Source organism: Zingiber officinale, chromosome 8B, assembly GCF_018446385.1.
Source record: "Zingiber officinale cultivar Zhangliang chromosome 8B, Zo_v1.1, whole genome shotgun sequence".
Taxonomy (NCBI): domain Eukaryota; kingdom Viridiplantae; phylum Streptophyta; class Magnoliopsida; order Zingiberales; family Zingiberaceae; genus Zingiber; species Zingiber officinale.
Genome location: NC_056001.1, coordinates 65,537,951 through 65,556,495, shown reverse-complemented (window position 1 = coordinate 65,556,495; position 18,545 = coordinate 65,537,951). Strand labels below are relative to the sequence as shown.

General features: G+C 40.3%; 4 protein-coding genes across 6 annotated transcripts; 1 reads left to right on the top strand and 3 right to left on the bottom strand.

Moving 5' to 3' along the window:
• The first annotated feature begins 2,420 nt into the window (after positions 1–2,420).
• Positions 2,421–4,617, top strand: LOC122015852 (bidirectional sugar transporter SWEET4-like). 2 transcript variants are annotated; one of them, XM_042572915.1, is made up of 6 exons: positions 2,421–2,501; positions 2,596–2,909; positions 2,986–3,022; positions 3,114–3,495; positions 3,685–3,804; positions 4,256–4,617. In XM_042572915.1, the coding sequence occupies exons 2-6, from the start codon at positions 2,867–2,869 to the stop codon at positions 4,454–4,456; spliced, it is 783 nt and encodes a 260-aa protein (XP_042428849.1). In that variant the 5' UTR covers positions 2,421–2,501; positions 2,596–2,866; the 3' UTR covers positions 4,457–4,617. The 2 variants fall into 2 exon arrangements, with proteins under 2 accessions (XP_042428849.1, XP_042428850.1); XM_042572916.1 differs by lacking the exon at positions 2,421–2,501 and having other exon boundaries at positions 2,514–2,909.
• Positions 4,618–5,354: 737 nt separating this feature from the next.
• Positions 5,355–8,629, bottom strand: LOC122015853 (protein kish-like). Its single transcript, XM_042572918.1, has 4 exons — positions 8,488–8,629; positions 8,273–8,379; positions 7,440–7,474; positions 5,355–5,626 (listed from the first exon to the last, which is right to left on the bottom strand). The coding sequence occupies exons 1-4, from the start codon at positions 8,488–8,490 to the stop codon at positions 5,559–5,561; spliced, it is 213 nt and encodes a 70-aa protein (XP_042428852.1). The 5' UTR covers positions 8,491–8,629; the 3' UTR covers positions 5,355–5,558.
• Positions 8,630–8,827: 198 nt separating this feature from the next.
• LOC122016688 (protein ABIL2-like) lies at positions 8,828–11,638 on the bottom strand. 2 transcript variants are annotated; one of them, XM_042574072.1, is made up of 8 exons: positions 10,940–11,638; positions 10,672–10,830; positions 10,188–10,270; positions 9,943–10,093; positions 9,760–9,859; positions 9,585–9,659; positions 9,247–9,455; positions 8,828–9,127 (listed from the first exon to the last, which is right to left on the bottom strand). In XM_042574072.1, the coding sequence occupies exons 2-8, from the start codon at positions 10,774–10,776 to the stop codon at positions 8,951–8,953; spliced, it is 900 nt and encodes a 299-aa protein (XP_042430006.1). In that variant the 5' UTR covers positions 10,777–10,830; positions 10,940–11,638; the 3' UTR covers positions 8,828–8,950. The 2 variants fall into 2 exon arrangements, with proteins under 2 accessions (XP_042430006.1, XP_042430005.1); XM_042574071.1 differs by having other exon boundaries at positions 9,247–9,458; positions 10,940–11,629.
• A 141-nt stretch (positions 11,639–11,779) lies between these two features.
• Positions 11,780–13,616, bottom strand: LOC122013917 (protein IQ-DOMAIN 21-like). The gene is made up of 4 exons (XM_042570131.1): positions 13,582–13,616; positions 12,790–12,975; positions 12,487–12,706; positions 11,780–12,395 (listed from the first exon to the last, which is right to left on the bottom strand). The coding sequence occupies exons 1-4, from the start codon at positions 13,614–13,616 to the stop codon at positions 11,871–11,873; spliced, it is 966 nt and encodes a 321-aa protein (XP_042426065.1). The 3' UTR covers positions 11,780–11,870.
• Positions 13,617–18,545: the final 4,929 nt, after the last annotated feature.

Here is an 18,545-nt window from a genome sequence, read left to right as displayed (position 1 = left end):
TCATGTTGAGTCCTCTGGAATTATATACCAAGGCGACTGGCATTAAGCCAAGTAAGAGTATATTATATTTGAGAGGTGTCCTAAGACAATCGCCTTAGATATTGTATTATTTATTGGATAAATATAATTTCATATTTAAGTATGCATTTTATATGTATATGATATTGATTTTGAACTCAATTAATAAAGTCCACAATACAATGTATAACATGAGAGAAATTATAATTGAATCACAATTAATGAGTATCTCTCCATGTGTAATTTTATATGTATTAAAATATTTCATAGTCGATGAATTGATGAGATTAGATATCATCAAATGTATAAGACTAGCATATCTTATGTTCCTTGGTTTATCCAAGCAATCAGTCTTCACTGGCTAGAAACATTTGGATGTTGAGAGTTAACATATGAATATTGGTTAAAGGTAACTAGTTCATTCAATGTGACATACTATAAGACTTTATATGATTCTATATATGCCCATGAAAATCTAATTGCAACTTGAGTGCAAATTTCTTTAGATTTAAGATATTCAAATCATCTTGGTCATTGAGACTTATACTTTGACATTTTAGCAAACATATCCTAGGAGGTGTAAGTTTAAGATGATTGGGTATAAGTCAATATACCCAAAAGTGTTTGAGTAGCATATAGAGTATTCACCGCTCCTTTATAAGGAGACGTATACTATATGGTCTCTTGTCAAGATTATTACTCGTAACTCTTTAATCAAAGCATTACACGCCAAGAGGATGATCTTCTTGGACATGTATTTAAGTAATTTGAATATGCAAGATAAGGAACTATTACTTGGGCTAGGTATGATATAGTTAGCCTATTGGAGACTGACATATAGATTATATCATGAGCCAAATTGATATAAGATGAGTGAAAGGAATAGACACACTAATAATTGTAGCTGTTAAAATGTTAAGATTTAGTTCTGGGATTAACTATGATTTTCTGATTAATTGGAAATCATTATTTACTACTAGGCGCCACTTATGATTGATCCATAATTAATGGTTAATTATGAAAGACCAACATAAACTAAAATTTATTGGATCACGCGTACTACGAATATATCAGAAAGACTAAATAAGTTTGATAATTAGATTCTTTGATTGAGAGAGACTAAGTCTAGTACGCAAATATGAAAAATATTTATTGGAATAAAAGTGATGGTGGGTCATGCTCATTGTAGGTAAGGTTAGATTCATTATGATTTAGTAATAAACCTAATTGGTTTGGTTTGGTTATGATTCAAAATTGGTTTGGTTTTAAACCAAGATGGTTTAGTTTTAAACTAAGATTAATGCTAATGGATCTGGTTACTATTAGGTTTTGGGTTTGAAGATGAAGAAAAATCTAATTGTGAATTAGGTTGTTGCTTTTTCTTCCTCTCCCTCTCTTTGTCGCCACCGCCCAAAGGAGGTAGCCCCTCTTTGTGCTCCCCGCCTTAGGCCAGTGTTGTTTGTAGTCACCGGAGTCCGTCCACCTACTGTTGATCTTCCACCCGACCGTCAGCCATCCAGCAGCCACAAAGGGCACCAGACAGCAAGGAGGAAAGTCCTCCTTGATTGCTGTCGCTAGCCACCGTCGCCTCTTCCAACTCATCGACGGCGTCGCCAGCAAGCCTCTGGCCACTTGCCCTTGTTGTTGGGCCTCAAGGCTCAGCTGTCTGCTTCCTACAGTCAGTTATCAAGCCACTGAAAAGCGACCAAAAGCTATGGGTAGTAACTTCTACGGCGTCGGACAACAACCCCTTTGGTTGCTCCCTCTCTCTCTTTATGTTATCGGGTTGCCCTCATTGTCAAACACAAAGACGAGTCAAGTATCCTCTCTCGAATCACTTCGTCTTTTCCTTCAGCTAGTACCAAATCAGAGATGAAACTTGTGACTTAGTGAAACCGTCTTGAATATATCTTGGCGTGGATATCGATAGAGGCAAACTTCATCAAGTTTACTAGTTAATGTTGTTCCCGCTTAATGTCATCCAGCATGTATAATTTCGTTTTAAAATTTTATTCTATGGCTATATTTACGGATATGTGTATCTGTGTGTAATGCGCATGTCCTAATAATTTAAGAAATTATTATATTTCTACTACTTATTTACAAAATAAATTTTAAAAATAAACATAGAGACACCCAATAAGAATCTACTATAAATATTTTTTTGATTTATCTGATAAATGATAGAAAACTTCGGTAAAATAGTGGGTAAACTATGCCAACTAAAAAAACTCCACAAAATTAAAATGTCTTCTAATATTTAATATTTAATGTTTATTTATTTAAAAAAAAACCTCTAATATTTTATCGATATTAAAAATGCCATATAAGATTTTCTCTTTTACTGACAAAATATTCCTTATGGCTTTTTCTCTGTTTATAGGATACAAGAGAATTTTTATGTCGGTGCCAAACTGATTCAAACAGATTTGAAAGTATCACGGGAACCATGCACAAACATAGGAGATAGCGTGACTGTCCTGGTATGCCCAATCGATCGACGGAAACATAATTGTTAGAGAAAAAACCTCTTCCCATCATCCATCACTTGACAATTGAATATCAACTAAATTGCAGGACGAACTGTAAAAGGCCACTGGAATCATCTGAATTTTGATAGCGAGACTTGGTCGACTCGCCCCCACCGTGCCGAGTCGCCACGATAGCCGAGTCTCAACTCCAAACCCTCGAACAAAGTGCCACCCTATTTATTTCATCCCTATCCTCCTCTCCCTTCCATTCCCTCGAGTTCTACTCGCGATCTCCTCCGACGCCGCCCTAGCTTATATATCTCACCGCTTCTCTTCCTCCCTCTTGCAAGTTTAGCTCTCTGTTTACAGTACGAATCATGGTTTCTGCCGACGCCATTCGCACAGCAGTTGGAATTCTTGGTATGTGATCTTGCTTTCGGAATCTGTTTACTGCGATATCTTTAATTTGATTTAATTAACAAATTCGATGTTACAGGGAATGGGATTGCACTGGCTCTCTTCTTGTCTCCACTGTACGTACGCTACCATATTTACTTAGCTTGTGCTTAATTAATTTGTGGAAATATATAGATTGTAATGGTTGATGGAGTTTGATAAACACAGGCCGACGTTTGTGAGGATATGCAAGAAGAGGTCGGTGGAGGAGTTCTCGGCGGTGCCGTACGTGGCGACGCTGCTGAACTGCACGATGTGGTTGGTGTACGGGCTTCCGGCAGTGCACCCCCACAGCACCCTGGTGCTGACCATCAACGGCGCCGGCACGGCCATCGAGCTCGCCTACGTCCTCCTCTTCCTCGTCTACGCCCGGGGCGGAAGGCAGCGGGCGAGGGTGGCCGCCATGCTGGCCGCCGAGGCCGCCTTCGTCGTCGCCGTCGCGCTGATGGTGCTCACCACGCTGCGCACCCACGAGCGCCGCTCGATGGTCGTCGGCGTCCTCTGCGTCGTCTTCGGCACCATGATGTACGCCGCGCCCTTATCTGTCATGGTAAGTGAGTAAAATTAATTCCACATATATCGATCAAAATATTATTGGTATTCGCTTCGGAAAAATTTTAAGGAAGTCGTTTTCCGATCGACATGGAACATGTGCCGACATGGATGTTAATTGATCAGCTAATTGGGGTTCGGTGAGTTCAATCAATGAACTAATTATTTCTTTTTTACACTGTGCCAGAAATTGGTGATACAGACAAAGAGTGTTGAGTACATGCCTTTAAGTCTGTCGCTTGCGTCTTTCTTCAATGGACTTTGTTGGACGGCTTACGCTCTCATCCGCTTTGACCTTTACATCACCGTGAGCATTCCATCCTCTGATAATTAAATTTGGAAAGGATCTTTTTTTTTTCTTCTATAAATATTTTTTATTATTATTAATATTCAAATTCAATTTTACTATTATCTTAGCTAGATAAACCATTTATATATCTAAATCGATATAAATAAGTGTACGCAGGTTCTAATAATTTTACAGATCACATGCAATGTTGGATGGGGTGAGAGAGAGAGAACATTGCCACTGCTGACTGCACTACCAATCATGCAGCGAGCAAGCACTGGAATTAGACGTTCTGTGTGTGTGTCTCTCTCTCTCAGACTTCGAAAGAAACAAAAACATTTGCAGACTCAAAATTGCTATTCCCTCGTGATACAAAATTAACTCTCGTGAATGATTTCCTGCCACCAGACACTGAATGACCCCGACGCATCACCTTTATTTGGCTTCTTTTGTTGCAATTTGCATGCAGATTCCCAACGCGCTGGGGGTGATGTTCGCCGTGGCGCAGCTGGTGCTCTACGCCGTCTACTACAAATCAACTCAGCGGCAGATCGCCGACCGGAAGCGTAAGGCGGCGGAGATGGCAGAGGTGGTGGTCGTCAAGGCGGCGGCGGCCACCGTGGCTGTTGATGCTAATGATGACAAGGCCGGAGGCGGCGGCGCCCAATGAGGAGGCCAGAAGAATTCGAATAATATAGTAATTAATTCTCATGGTGTAAAATTAACCTAAAAGGCAAATTTTAAATTTGCTAGGTGCTTGAATTTTTATCAGAATAATTGTTCGACTTTTTGCTCTGCTTTTAAAATTTTTAAACTAAACCTTCTCGGCTCCATTTTGTATCTTATAGAACGTACTCCTAAAATATAAGAGAGAATAATGTCTTATCCACCACCCTTCCTTTTTCAGTTCATCTAATTTGAACAGACAGAGAAATGAATCGAAGTCTTTTGTTACTTTTCCTGATTGATTAAATTCTTATGTCTTTGATGCATTCATCAAAGAAATTAAACTCTATGCTCCAAATTATAAATTGTGTAACATAGGATTTAGAGAGCATACAAAGGCTTGGAAGATTATTTTCAAGCACGGAGCGAAACGCATCCTTGCCACAAGTTTTTAGTAATACGGCCGCCATGATTTGCAACTATCTCCACTTTAGAAAGTAGGAAAAGAGATCTAACTAACTAGTAAAGAGAAGAAAATAGGCGGCCTAAATTTAGGTTATCGAAAGCAACAGTTTTTGCAACTATCTCCATTTTAGAAAGAAGAAAAAGAGATCTAACTAACTAGAAAATAGAAGAAAATAGGCTGCCTAAATTTGTGTTATCTAAAGCAACAAGTTTTATCAGCGAACGTAAAGAGACTCCATGAGAACCAAAATAAGAGCTGGAAAAGATCAATTAGCAAACTATTTGGTCAATAGAGTTAAAGAACTACTTTGCTAACTAATGTCATCATATGAACAGCACTAAGTATTTTGTACTTCAATAACTATCAAACAGAGCTTGAGAGTCCACAAGAGGGGGCTGCTAATGTAGGGGACAGTTATCACTCAGTTAAATCAAAATTGAGTGCAAGAAAGCAAGGATGATATTGCAAAAGCAAAACAAAAATATGCTGGGAGACAACGACCAAAAGTTTTGGTTTCATGTTACTAGTTACAACTGTCTTCAAACTTGCTAATAAAAAATTCAATTGTCTCGGTACAAACAAGAGAGATTTCCTCCAGGATGTAAAAATTGCTTGATTTTACCAAAATAACTTACATCCGTCAGAAAATAATGATGGAGATACCCATCGCAAAGCAACCCAAGGCTACCCATGGGCTTAGGCGCTCACCTGAAGCAAAATAAAGATGGATGTGCATCAGAAAATTCACAGCCATATCTTATATTTATCAACCACAAAAAAGGAATATAATGGCAAATTGAAGAGGTGTAGAGTGGACACAATTGGATTTGTTAATTGGGTAAGGAAAATCAAATCTAGTTTGAAATGTTTCAGTTTGTAAAGTCCAAAGTGAAATCTAACTGCTGAGCCATCACAAACAAAACTAGTAGACGCCATTGGAAAGGTTGTGTGGTGACACATTGGTATTTGATGCAATTTGTTCATTGCACGGGTTATCTTTCGAATTGAGGCTTTGAACTTCTTAAAAGTATAAATATGGAAATAAAGTTAGATACACCAACAATCTATCAGACGAAAAGTAACAAAGTGAACTAAGGTAAATAAAGGCCAAGTGCTAAGTGATGAAGTAATTGAGCTAAAGAAAGAGAATGTTTTCAAGAATATCTGTGTAAAGTGATGAACCCCACTCCAGCACAATTCATTTGTCCAAAAACAGGTAAGGAGAATCCTAACATTGACATGCTTCCTCGTAGCTCAAGCATATACTCCAATGACTAATCTCTTGGTTAGGACACACTTCAATATATAGACAGCACTACATTTGCCAATGTGGGACTTGTGGACTCTCCTAGCTAGTTTCAACACAATGGCTTGAAAAAGAGCAGGAAAGATACTGAAGGATGGAAAGTTTATGAATATGATCACGTATCAAAATTTATGCATGCAAATGCAACATGCCCTAGAGTTCATGTATGATTTAAACCAGCTATCCTTTTGCAATATTTTGCACACTATATCCTATTATTCTGATGTTGTCAACAATCATTTTCAAGAAGGATATAATAACTTAGCATTGTGTACTCTCCACATAAATAGTGGAAAGCTAGAATGCAGGTATAAAATGTGATTGGTTAATACATTCTCTAAGATTGCCAGATTCATAAAGAAAGGAATGAGAATCTGTTTACGTCATATGTAGGGCATGTGGATGCGTGCATCTTGTACTAATATACATATTGAACTAAGTGTTTCTGAGTACTTATACACTTAGCGAAGCCTGAAATTGCATACAGATGAAAAGAATTGCAAAAGCAATAGACTAACATTGTATGCTACCTTCTCAAAAATGATAATCCTGTCCTATCTATTTGGAATCTATTCCATACTAATTTAACATTAGTTCCCATAATCAAGTAACAATAAACATAAGTTTTAGGAAGAAAATGTGATTAGTCAATGCACACATGCTATAAAGAGGCTAGAACCATGAATAAGGAAAAGGAGCTCATTTCAAGAAAAAAAATTTAACCACAATCATCAGACATTAAAGTGCATTTGCATGAAAATTGCAAAAGAAATAATCAAAATTGCAAACATCGACCCAAAAAATATAAGACGCAGATATTTTAATCAATTAGGTTTAAGATTGTTTGCATGTCATTATGACGCGAAATACATCATCATCAACCATATTTGCCTCAACTCATTGCCACCAAAGGAGGGGCTCGCACTACTGCGTAATTTGTAGGTTGATGTTTACACGCTCGACTATCAAATCAGGAGTTTACTCAGCTATATGTAACACGTAGCGTTAGTTAGCTAAAGGAAAGGGCAAGTGTAGAGCAGAGCTTGCCTAGGTAGCGACCGACGTAGCTTAATGTCAACGAGTGTGCAGTGGAGGCCGATATACATATGCTAATAAATTCCTATATAATACTTATATTTAATGCACTACCAGCTTTACATAAGATAGAGAACAATCATGATTCATTCCAAACAATTGTTGATTTAAATAACATACCTATTCTAGCAGCCTTCCAGAAGAAACCACGAAACCTGACAGAAAAAGCTACAGAATCAAATACTGAAACTTACTAGTTAAGATAAGGTTAAAAAGTCGACATCTAGATTCTAGAACACGTCGTGATGCGCTTCAACCCTTCACCCATGAGAAACGCATGTACATTTAGAATAAGACAATGCTAAACAAGTGTAATGACTTCTGCTGCACAACTCTGATAACATATGAACAATAATTTCGAGGGTGCATAGTATAGAAGAAAACATTAAATGGGATGACTAACAATCCTGACAAGCACCTGATATGGAAGTTTGAAAATGCTTTCCAACTGAGAATTAGCTAGAATCGTGATAATATTTGAAAACATTACCACAAGCCTCACAGTGTCTGCTAGTTAACTTTCAGGATTTCCAAGATTGAAAATGCTTTACAATCTTCTGCAAAATAAAAAAGAGCTGGTTGAACCTTTTATTCAAGTGACAGGAGACATCTTGAATATGAGTTTTCAGACTTCTGTTCCTAAATAGTGTTCCAAGCCATCATAATGATCACAGTGTCAATATGTCAGTTGAAGTTAACTCTTAGTAAAGCCCATTGCTTGTCCAATCGTTTCAACCACAAGATCCAACTTGATTATATTTAATACCTCCGCAAACAGTACCTTTCAATGGTGTCTCAAAAAATAAAGAACTTTCATGTTTTACATTCCTTCTGCAACTCACGAGTCACCTAAACCGATACTGCCTCTCAAAGAACAAGCCTAGAAAACTAGAATACAATAGAATCGTATAATATTATCAACGATAAACAAGAGGAAGCCTGGGAGTAATTACCCGGTTCTTTGCTCGAGAATGGCGGGAAACTGTATCTTGATGTAGGTGCAGGTGCAGATCACCAACAGCACCACCGTCAGGAAAGAGTGGAAATTGAACAGAGCCGACTGTGGGAGCAGCCAAGTATCAGCATCAGGATTTCCCCAAATCGATCAGCAAGAAATAAGGCACGAGCCGATGAACGAATCAGAAAGTGGATCTGGATTTGTCCTTACCATCAGAGGCAATTCCTAGATACCAATCGAGAAACTCCGATCTGTAGAGCAGCGGGGACAGCCCCGAAGGACCTCGTATGGCGAGCGCCGGACTCGCCGCTTCTCTTTGCGGTGACGACTTGGCCCCCAAGAAAACACAGAAATACACATTGGAGAAATTTGATTTTACCCCTGTAAGTCTACCATTTATGAAAACACTCCCCGTCAAAGTTTCCTTGAGTAAGGAGCTCTTCGCATTTTGCCCCTCATTATTAGTATTATTAAATTAATTGACTATATCGGCTGGTATGACAAACATACATTAGTATCATTTTCACTGATTATTATATTTTCTTTCATCACTATTATCATTCCACTGATTGAATGTCTGAATCAATTAGTTTTATTAATAATCTACACCATCAAAACAAAGAAAATAATCTTCTTCATTTTTTGTTTTGTCTTTCTTCTTCCTTGAGCTTGCTCAATATTCATCTAAATAATTATACATAGGCTCGTCAGTCCATGAACTCTTCCTTGAGAACAAGCCCTTGAAAAATCCCCTCTTTTTTCTTCGATTTCCCTCCTCGGTCTCTCTGCGTCTGATCCTCTCACCATCATGCAAGTATACTGGAAGTGAATGTTGCGACTCCAAATTATACTGCAAGTTAAAACAATAAGGATTATTGCTACATTGTTCTTCATTTTTTTCACTAATTGCTCGACTGCTTTCTCACTAGAAAGCATAATGAGTGGCAAACTAGATTCTAATCATCGTACCTTCGGCCATGAGTCAGATATAAATGGTCGATTTGCTTGAAGTTGTGAATTTTCTCTTCTTTCTATGTCGTAAAGAGCACAATTAGGATCTTCCTGAAGCTGTGCAATCAGCTTACTTTTATCTAAAAATGTCTTCCCAAGTCGCGGCAAGGGCCAAGTCAGAGTGTATGAACTAAGGACAGGAGGAGGAGGAGGCAACCTGCGTCGAGCTGCTGAAAAGATTGCAAAAACATGTACGTGTTAGTGTTGACTGATGAATCTAGCACTTTTCAGATGATTTAATCCAGGTGATATAATGATACAAAGTGTGATATCTCATGACAAAATAATAGCATTACCAGTTTTATGCTTTCTTAGTTTGCTGGCCTCTTGAGGTGGATGTATGCCTTCATACGTTTGCATAGGTTCATCACCTATATTGATAACCAACCAACACAAACTTAAGAAAAATGTGACGATAGATGCATTGATATTTGATGTGGTAAATAATTATCAGAGATAGTATCATTCTGCCTTGTAGAATGTAGTGCTTGTGATGCTTTGGAGATTTGATCAAATGGGATTGTTCATGAAGGCCTTCCTTGTCTAGACATGCTTGAAATGTATTAACTCTCTAGTGTTGGAAAGATAGAACACTTGTATCAGAACTCAAACGACTGCATTTGGGGGTGAAGGGAAGGATTGAATTGATGATACCTGCTCAATGCATGATACTTGAAACTCTGCAGCAGAGATCTCATTAACTTCTTGATGGAGAAGGTTGTTTACATTATTCGATACCAAGCCTAATCGATTCACAGCATCAGCAAGAGTCTCAAGAGTATAACTTTTCAAAGTCTTTGAGATTCTGATGAAATGGATCAAGTGATCTCAAATTAGGCAAAACTCAACCATCTGAAATCTAGAGAATACAAGGATAGTGTACATGCAAACAAACACACAGTTCTTTCTTGTCGTCGTTCTTGTAAGATAGTTCAAAATATTCTGCTGCCGAGTATAACTGCGATCGCATGTTCCTCAGACCCTGAAACCAACAAGCAAGGTGAAAAGATCGCAATGAAGAATCTGTAGTTTTCAACCTATTAAGTTCTTCAAGACTTGTTGAGTGTGAAAAGTAGGGACTTATTTGAGATAACCAAGATCGAGTTCCTAGTTTCGGTTATCAAACTCCACTATATATTTTTTTAACTGGGGTGGAAATGATTTAATCTATAAAAACAGTCCTGTCATACTTCATGACTATCAAATATGAACATCCAACAAAGGTGTGTCTTCTGGATGTTAATCCTAACTGCATGATTAAAATGATAAAATCTCCATTTTTGCAATGAAAGCTTACTGAGTTAACATATGAAACATCATAGCAAGAATGATCCATGATTTTCCTTCAGAATTCAGACTAAGCAAAAATTTCAAGTAAAAAACCTTGAGACTTTCTGACAACAGCTGGTTCTGTGGAATGGAGACATCCAAGCTTGACTCCTCCTGCAGGTTAGCAGACATAGAGGAAGCAGATGGAGATGTTACCATAGTATGAAGGCCAACTTAGAAGGTAGAAAATCTTGAAGTGTCTTCTTCCTTCGTCTGCAAATCAAGGGAAAGAATGAAAAGATATCAAAGACTATATCTCCATACTACCACTGAATCAGAGAAGTGAGAATAGGACTATAGGAGCATGGAATTGGAAAACTACCTGTAACGATAAGATTTAACTCTTTTCGCCGAGGCACAGCTTGGATTGCTTTGGCTGCTATTATAAAGAAAAGGGGAAGAAACAGAGAAGGGTTCTTTTTCATGCCTTGTTTATTAGATTCATCACCAACTCTCAAATCATGGTTTAGTTTTAAAAGGAGTTGGTATATAGAATATACAGCATGTTAGTTCTTTCCATCATCTTAAAATCACTTAAACATTGAGCAGTGCAGCCTAACATTAGCTATCATTAAAAGGTAGCAACTTGTTGCTTTTTCTACTTTTCAGTGCTCCCTTTTTAGCTTTAAACACAGATGATCAAATAAACATGTATTCCTGATCATTTTGAATGTCAAATGAACTCCAACTAATAAGATTGCTCAATTCTAACTTTTGCCTAAGGATTCTTGTTTTAATATATTGTTTCTGCCATTTGAGACATGCTTCTTATACAAAGAAAAGTTCTTTAATAGCACTTTGCCCCTAATTTTGTCCTTAGCTTTGATGTATCATGTTCCATATGCATGACTAGCAACTAGCAAGGAACTTCATTGTTCTTGAGCCCATTCATAAGGATTCATAAATAATTAAGTAATTTTCATGAAAATAATCTCATTGACTTCCCCAATTAGTGTACTTGAGCTACCTTCTCATAACCAAACCAAGTTGTAAAATGAGTTGTTGGCCGTGTATGAACCAGTTTTCAGCATTAAGAATATTAGTTAATCAAATATTCTTGGTCATCATGATTCTCTGTTCAGATGGAGAGAAAGACTACTAGCTTTGTCAAATTATTGGCATTAATGAACACAATAATTGCTATTACATAGTCAGATAGATCCTTGATTCAAGAATTATCAGAGAGGTCTTCAGTAATCTAATAAACTATAGAGTCAAATCAATTTAAAGAACTCAAACGTTTACTGAAATCCTCAATCATCTTCTTCAGTGCGGCGGCGTGTGGTGATCTCAGTCGCAGCTGGAGTCCGGGTTGTAACCGGTGTGCTTCCTTCTCTGCGCATTAAGCCCAACTCCGTCGATGTGGCCGGGGCTTCGATCAGCCAGATACATTGGTGTGCCCCACTGGAGCTTGATGAATCGGCAACATTACCTGAGTGCGATCTCCTAGTCCATGTCTTGGTCATGGCCTGCGGTGGCGACTGGGTCCGCGCATTGGCTTTGGCGGACTGCGTGGCCGCCATCGCCGCCCGTGATCGGACGGGCCCATCCTTAGAGTGGTAGGAATAGTGCGTGGCTGGATGGAATGGGCTGACTCTTCCAAGGTCCATCTCGACGGTCTTCTCCGACAGGCCGCCTTCCATGCCCGCCGTGGCCCTGACGTCGGAGCTCAAGGGGGGTGGCCGAGGCGTGCCATGACGTGCCTCCCACTGCTCAACAGCCATCCACTGCTCCAGCCAGTTCCATCGCCACTGGGGCTTCGCTTGCTCCGGCGGCCACTGCTGCAGACGCCGTCAAACCGAAATCCAAATCCAGATGAATAAATTGCAAACTTCAGCAATTTAATACGCAAAAGGAGCAAATAATTACCTGATCAGTGCAAGTGTGAGCGTAAGCGAGGGCTTTCTCGCTGCCTACTTCATGCTTGCTCTGGGAGTCAGCGGAGATGGCGTCCACGCTCTGTTGCCGTCCATCCCAGTCCTTCAACGGGCTCTGGATCGCGCAAATAGGCCGATTGCCTGGACCTTCCCCTTCGCCATCCTCATCGTCGTCTTCTTCCAGGTCGAGGCGGTGGCAATCGCGCGGCCGCCTGTTTTCCGTGTGACGTAGGCGGTAGAGATCGTGGTCATCGGGCGAAGGTGAGAAGAGGAGATTGCGGTGGGTGGTAGCTATCTTGTGGCGTCGGTCGCGGAAAGGGCTTGCACACGGAAGAGAGACTGCATGCAGCGCAGGGTCGTGTGCCCCTGCTTCCGTACCTGGTGGCCTCGCACCAGCGCCTGCAGCCTCACGAGCCCCCTCAACGCTCGCCGCGCTCGCCGTGCCTTCGCAGCAGATACTTCATGATCAATGCTACTGTCTCTAGTCTCAAAGATGGCATTATCTAAAAAAGCTAGTTCTTTTGTTATGCAACAAGTTCTTCAATTAAACACGGTCGCGACTCTGCTCTTGGCATCAAATCGGAGCAATTGGAATGGCGGCGCCAGCCAGTTCATGTGAAAAGTCTGGCATGCAGCACTGCAACTTTAACTTGTTCATGTGAAACAATTCACTGCCTCACCAACAATGCCCTTTGTCATGGGGCAATGGTAATTGCATCCATTTATCGTGTTTTCGACAGCAAGATTTTCGAAGTGAAAACACGGAGCTTCAGTTACTAAACGTTTAAAGTTTGAGCGAGCGGTAAGAGGGAAGGGGGACATATGAAACGCACCAAATAGCGCCCGCAGTTTACCAAACGATGTATGTAAGTGTTGGAAAAAACTTGAATGAAAACGCGACGTGTGGGTTGTAGTCCCACAACGATTGAAAGCAAGACTTTCCGACTGATTCGGAACAAAGGGGATTGGAAATCCAGGGCCCGGATGACATCAACCCGAGGAGTCCAAAAATCAGTCAGGACACGATATGTTTGCGAAAAGGTAACTTGTTGGCTGGCCTACAAGACAAAGAAGATCGCCAACTTACCTGCACGCCACGTGGCAAGCCTGTTTGCTCGCCATGTGGCAAGCTTGCATTCGTGCCACGTGGTGTGGCTTGTTGGCAAGCATGCAGATTGCCACAAGCATGCAAGCCACGTTGTGGCTTGCTGGCAAGCATGCAAGCCACAACGTGGCTTTTGTTAGGACCAAAAGTAGCTAGAGGGGGGGGTGAATAGCTCGTCGCGTTCGCTTGGTGCGCTTCGTTGCTTGGCGTTGCTTGTTTCTTCTTGGATGTGCAGCGGAAAATACAGAAACAAACATAAAACGCTAACACTAGGATTTTACTTGGTATCCACCTCACAAGAGGTGACTAATCCAAGGATCCACACCAACGCACACACCCTCCACTAAATAAAACCTCCTTTGTGGTAACTACCAAGGGCGGAGAAGCCCTACAAGACTCAATACAAGAAGAAAGGGAAGGAGTACAAGAAATAGAAGCTTACAAGCTTTACAATGAGTACAAACCCTAACCCTAGCTTCTCTTCTTGGCTTTGATCCGCCTCTTGACTTGGAGAGCTTCCAAGATCCTTCAAGAACTGGCGATCTGAGCTTTGTGAGTGCTGTGGAGGAGCTGGCGAGAATCTGAGAAGTTGTCGTTAAAGTTCTGCCGAAGACCACGCTCGCCTGCGGCTTTAAACCCGACGCAACGGTCGGATCCCGATCGATTCGAATGTTCCGAATCGATCGGGGAGGCTTTGGATCGATCCACGGATCGATCCAGAGCGCCTCTGTGCTCTGGAAACGCGCCTGGATCGATCCACGGATCGATCCAGCGCTTATCGCGCGAAGCAGCATCGTCCCGATCGATCGGCTGATCGATCGGGACCTCTGGATCGATCCACGGATCGATCCAGAAGCTTTCTCTTGAATCTGATCGATCCACCGATCGATCCACATCTCGATCGATCCACGGATCGATCCAAAGACTTGGTTTTTGCCCAAAACCAAGTCCCAAACCTCCTCACCAACATCCGTCAACCTCGACCTTGGTACATCATGCCTCGTGATCCGTCACCCTCGACCGCTAGGACTCCCACCAAGTGTCCGGTCAATCCTTTGACCCACTTGACTTTTCTCGTCCAAGTATCCGGTCACTCCATTGACCTACTTGACTTCCACTAGATGTCCGGTCAACCTCGACCCATCCGGACTTCCTTCCTGCCAAGTATCCAACAATCCCTTCGACCTACTTGACTTCCCAACACCGATGTCCGATCATCCTCGATCCATCTGGATTTCTTCCTGCGCCAAGTATCCAATCAATCCCTTTGACCTACTTGACTTCCCAACACCAGATGTCCGATCATCCTGATCCATCCGGATTTCTTCCTTGCCCGGCTTCACTCACTGTGACTTTCACCTAGCTTCACTCACTAGGGTTTTCCATCCGCCTAGTTTCACTCACTAGGACTTTCACCGCCTAGCTCACCGGGACTTTCACCCAGCTTCACTCACTAGGGTTTTCATTCCGCCTAGCTTCACCACTAGGACTTTCCACGCTTCACTCACCAGGATTTCCTTCCGCCTAGCTTCACCACTAGGACTTTCACCGGCTTCACTCACCAGGATTTCCTTTGCCTAGTTTCACTCACTAGGACTTCCTTCCGCCTGGCTTCGACTTAGTCAAGTATCCGTCAACCTTGACCTACTTGACTCTTCTTCGATTGATGTCTTATTGTCAAACATCTAAACCCCAACCAAGACTCAACTTGGTTAACCATCACCTTGACCGAGGGATATCACACCAACAATCTCCTTTTGATGTTCGACAATACCACAATAACACTTACAATCCCACATGTAAGTTAGGCTAATCCTATAGCCTCCTTCTTCATGCCACTAGGTAATGAACCCATAAATTAAGCTTTCCATTCTCCCCCTAAGAGGGCAAACTCCCTCTAGGTAATGAAAACCTAACTTACTTCCTTTCATTCTCCCCCTATTGGCACACATCAACCCCCTACAAAAACATCAACCCGTCTTTGGACACACATCAACCTATGCTCCAATTTTGGGCACACTTCAACAACTCCATTTGTTGAAGACTCTCCCCCTGAAGAGTTGCTCATCGTGATCACAATTTTACTCATTGTGATCAACTCAATATTGAAGGTCCCATACCCTTCATTTATCCTTAACTTCTTCCTCAATGTAGACAAATACCCAACCTTGAGCATTTTCTAACATCTTGAGTTCCCACTTGAAATGATGAGGATATCCACTCCCCATTTATCCCCATTTCAAGTTTAAATGCTCAACCTTGAGCAAGTTCACAACAGAAGGTTAACCACCTTCCAAGGTTCATGAAAAATAATTTTCATGTCTTTAAAGAGTCCCTCCCCCTAAAGACATGGTGGTAACTTCTGTCATTGCACCAACAATGACTTGGAATCCCTAAACCTTTAGGAAACCCAGATTTAGAAGTTTTGAGGTTCAAATGTTCAAAATTTGAAACAAACCTCAACCTAAACTTCAACTTAGCCTTCCTTTACCATTCCATCCTTGTTTTCAACACGAAAACACCCTTTTTTATGTATCCAAATGTATTTTAAGGGTTTGGAATGGTTACCTAGACTAAAATAGGTTCAAAGTGCTGAAATCAGGCTTTCCCAGCCAAAATCAACAACTTGGATCGATTGGAGTTGGGTTCCAATCGATTGAATCTTTCGAATCGATCCACGGATCGATTCAGAATACCGGATCGATCGGTCGATCGATCCAATCAGCATCAGGAGATTGCTTTCCGAATCGATCCACGGATCGATTCAGCACTCCAATCGATCCATGGATCGATCGAGCTTCCGATAGTTGCTGAAATTCCATTTCAGTCAACTTCGTAAACCCCTAGAAAATTCTACAAAATCCAAAAATTATGAAATTTCGTGTAGACATTGTTTAGGGCATATATTATCAAGGAAAATAGTTTTCTATGAAAATACATCATCTTTTCAAAGATTGACACAAACTTGAAAACTTGCAAAAACTTTAGTGTTTTCTTCAAGTTTGTGTCTAACTATTCAATGGTGATTACTATCAAAAGATAGCCTTCACCAAGGTTTTCCAAAGTCATTTTGAAAACTTTTTCAAAACCAATATCCCACCATGTTCCTTGGGCATAATGCACATGACTTATACATTAGCTTTCCCAATGATGGGAAAAACACATATCTATGTGTTTTGATGAAACTAAAACTCAAAAGAATGCACTAAATCAACATCTTGAGTTTTGTTCATCATCCTAACATTTCACTTGTATCTAATGTGCACTAAAACACATACAAGTCATCTTATAGGTCTTTGTGAGATGTAGATTTTGGTTTTGCCCTAATCTAGGGATCATGCATATCTATCTAAGCATTTTGGAGATATTAGACACCCACCTAGGATGTCACTTGTTAATAAGTGTTGTTAAATGCCTTTTGTCCTTAATTACAAGGAATTAAACTTAATGCATGATAATGTTATGACATACATCAAAAAGAAATAATTTTCAAAAGAAAATATCCTATAACTACATGATGTATGAATGTCATGACATGGTATTCTTGTATTTTTCATAATAAGTCATGAATGCAAAATACACATAAGATAAAATATGATGTCATGGCATATTATGAGCAAACAATCATGGCAAGGTTTAGCATAAATAAAATATACCTAGATTACCTATCTAAGTATCCTTAAAACCTTAGCTAAACTTACAACTTAAACCTAGATTGCCCTTAAGTGCGTCAAGAAAACGCCAAAACCTAAATTGGCATTTCTAATTCCCTTGATTAATTTATGCCAATTGAAATTAAGCATATTCCTCAAATGTTGGCATATTTCATTTTTCCACAAGAGTAGCACTTTAAAGTTAAGGCCCGGATTGCCTTAAATTTCCTAAGAACATACCAAAATCCCAACTTGGTAGCTCTTATGAATTTCCCAATATGTGCCTTTTAAGATTAAAATCAACTTTTCACCACTAGGCACATTTTACTCTTTCAAGGAGTAAATAATAGTTCCATTTCATTTTCAAAGGTTAACAAAAACCTTGAAAATGCTCCTTGAGTGTCAATTTCCTCAAAGTTGGGTTAACTACCCTTCTAATCGGAGTTGACACTCTCTAACCCATTTATGGGGTAGAGAAAATGCTCCTAGGAACCCAACACCTATTGGTGCTCCTTGGATGCTCTAGGTACTCACTAGGGATAACTTCCCTAGATACCTTCCTAGTGACCTTGTTGGGCTTCTTAGAAGCCTTGGTCACATTTTCTAGGTCAACTCTAGGGATAGCCTCCCTTGTGACCTTGTTAGTGACTTTCTTAGACTTCTTAGAAGTCTTAGTCACTTTGGTTGCAAAGATACTTCTAGGGATATCTTCCCTTGTATCCTTAACTTGACCTCTAGACCTAGGGTTTATTCCATAACTATATGGAACTCTATGGTAAGAGGGCACATCCTTCTTAGCCTTTGGTTTGTATCCCAAACCTCTATGGCCGTTGGATGACCTTTGTGCTCCTAGACCTAGGCTATGCTCATTTTGCCCTAATAGGATATTTTCCATCCTTTTTAGGGTCTTTTCCATTTTATCAAGTCTTGATCTCAAGACTTGATTTTCTATCATTAAATCCTTAGAATTTGGTTTTTCATTAAGTCCATGAGCATTTTGGTTTCTAGGCTTGTATCTAAAATCCTTAGAGTTATTGCCTAGACTTTTACCTACATTCCTAACCTTAGGTGTAGTAGTCTTAGCATGAAGAGCTACATGTTTTTCCTTAATGCTATCATGCTTCCTATGTTCATGGTAAATAGCATTGAAATGATATAAATTTGACCTAGCATGCTTTTTAACATAACGTAAAGGGGTAGGCTCAATAAATGATACCTTCTTCTTTACCTTGGAGGCTCCCCCTTGATTAGTGCCTCCTTGAGCCTTGACCATCTTCTTCCCCTTGGGGCATT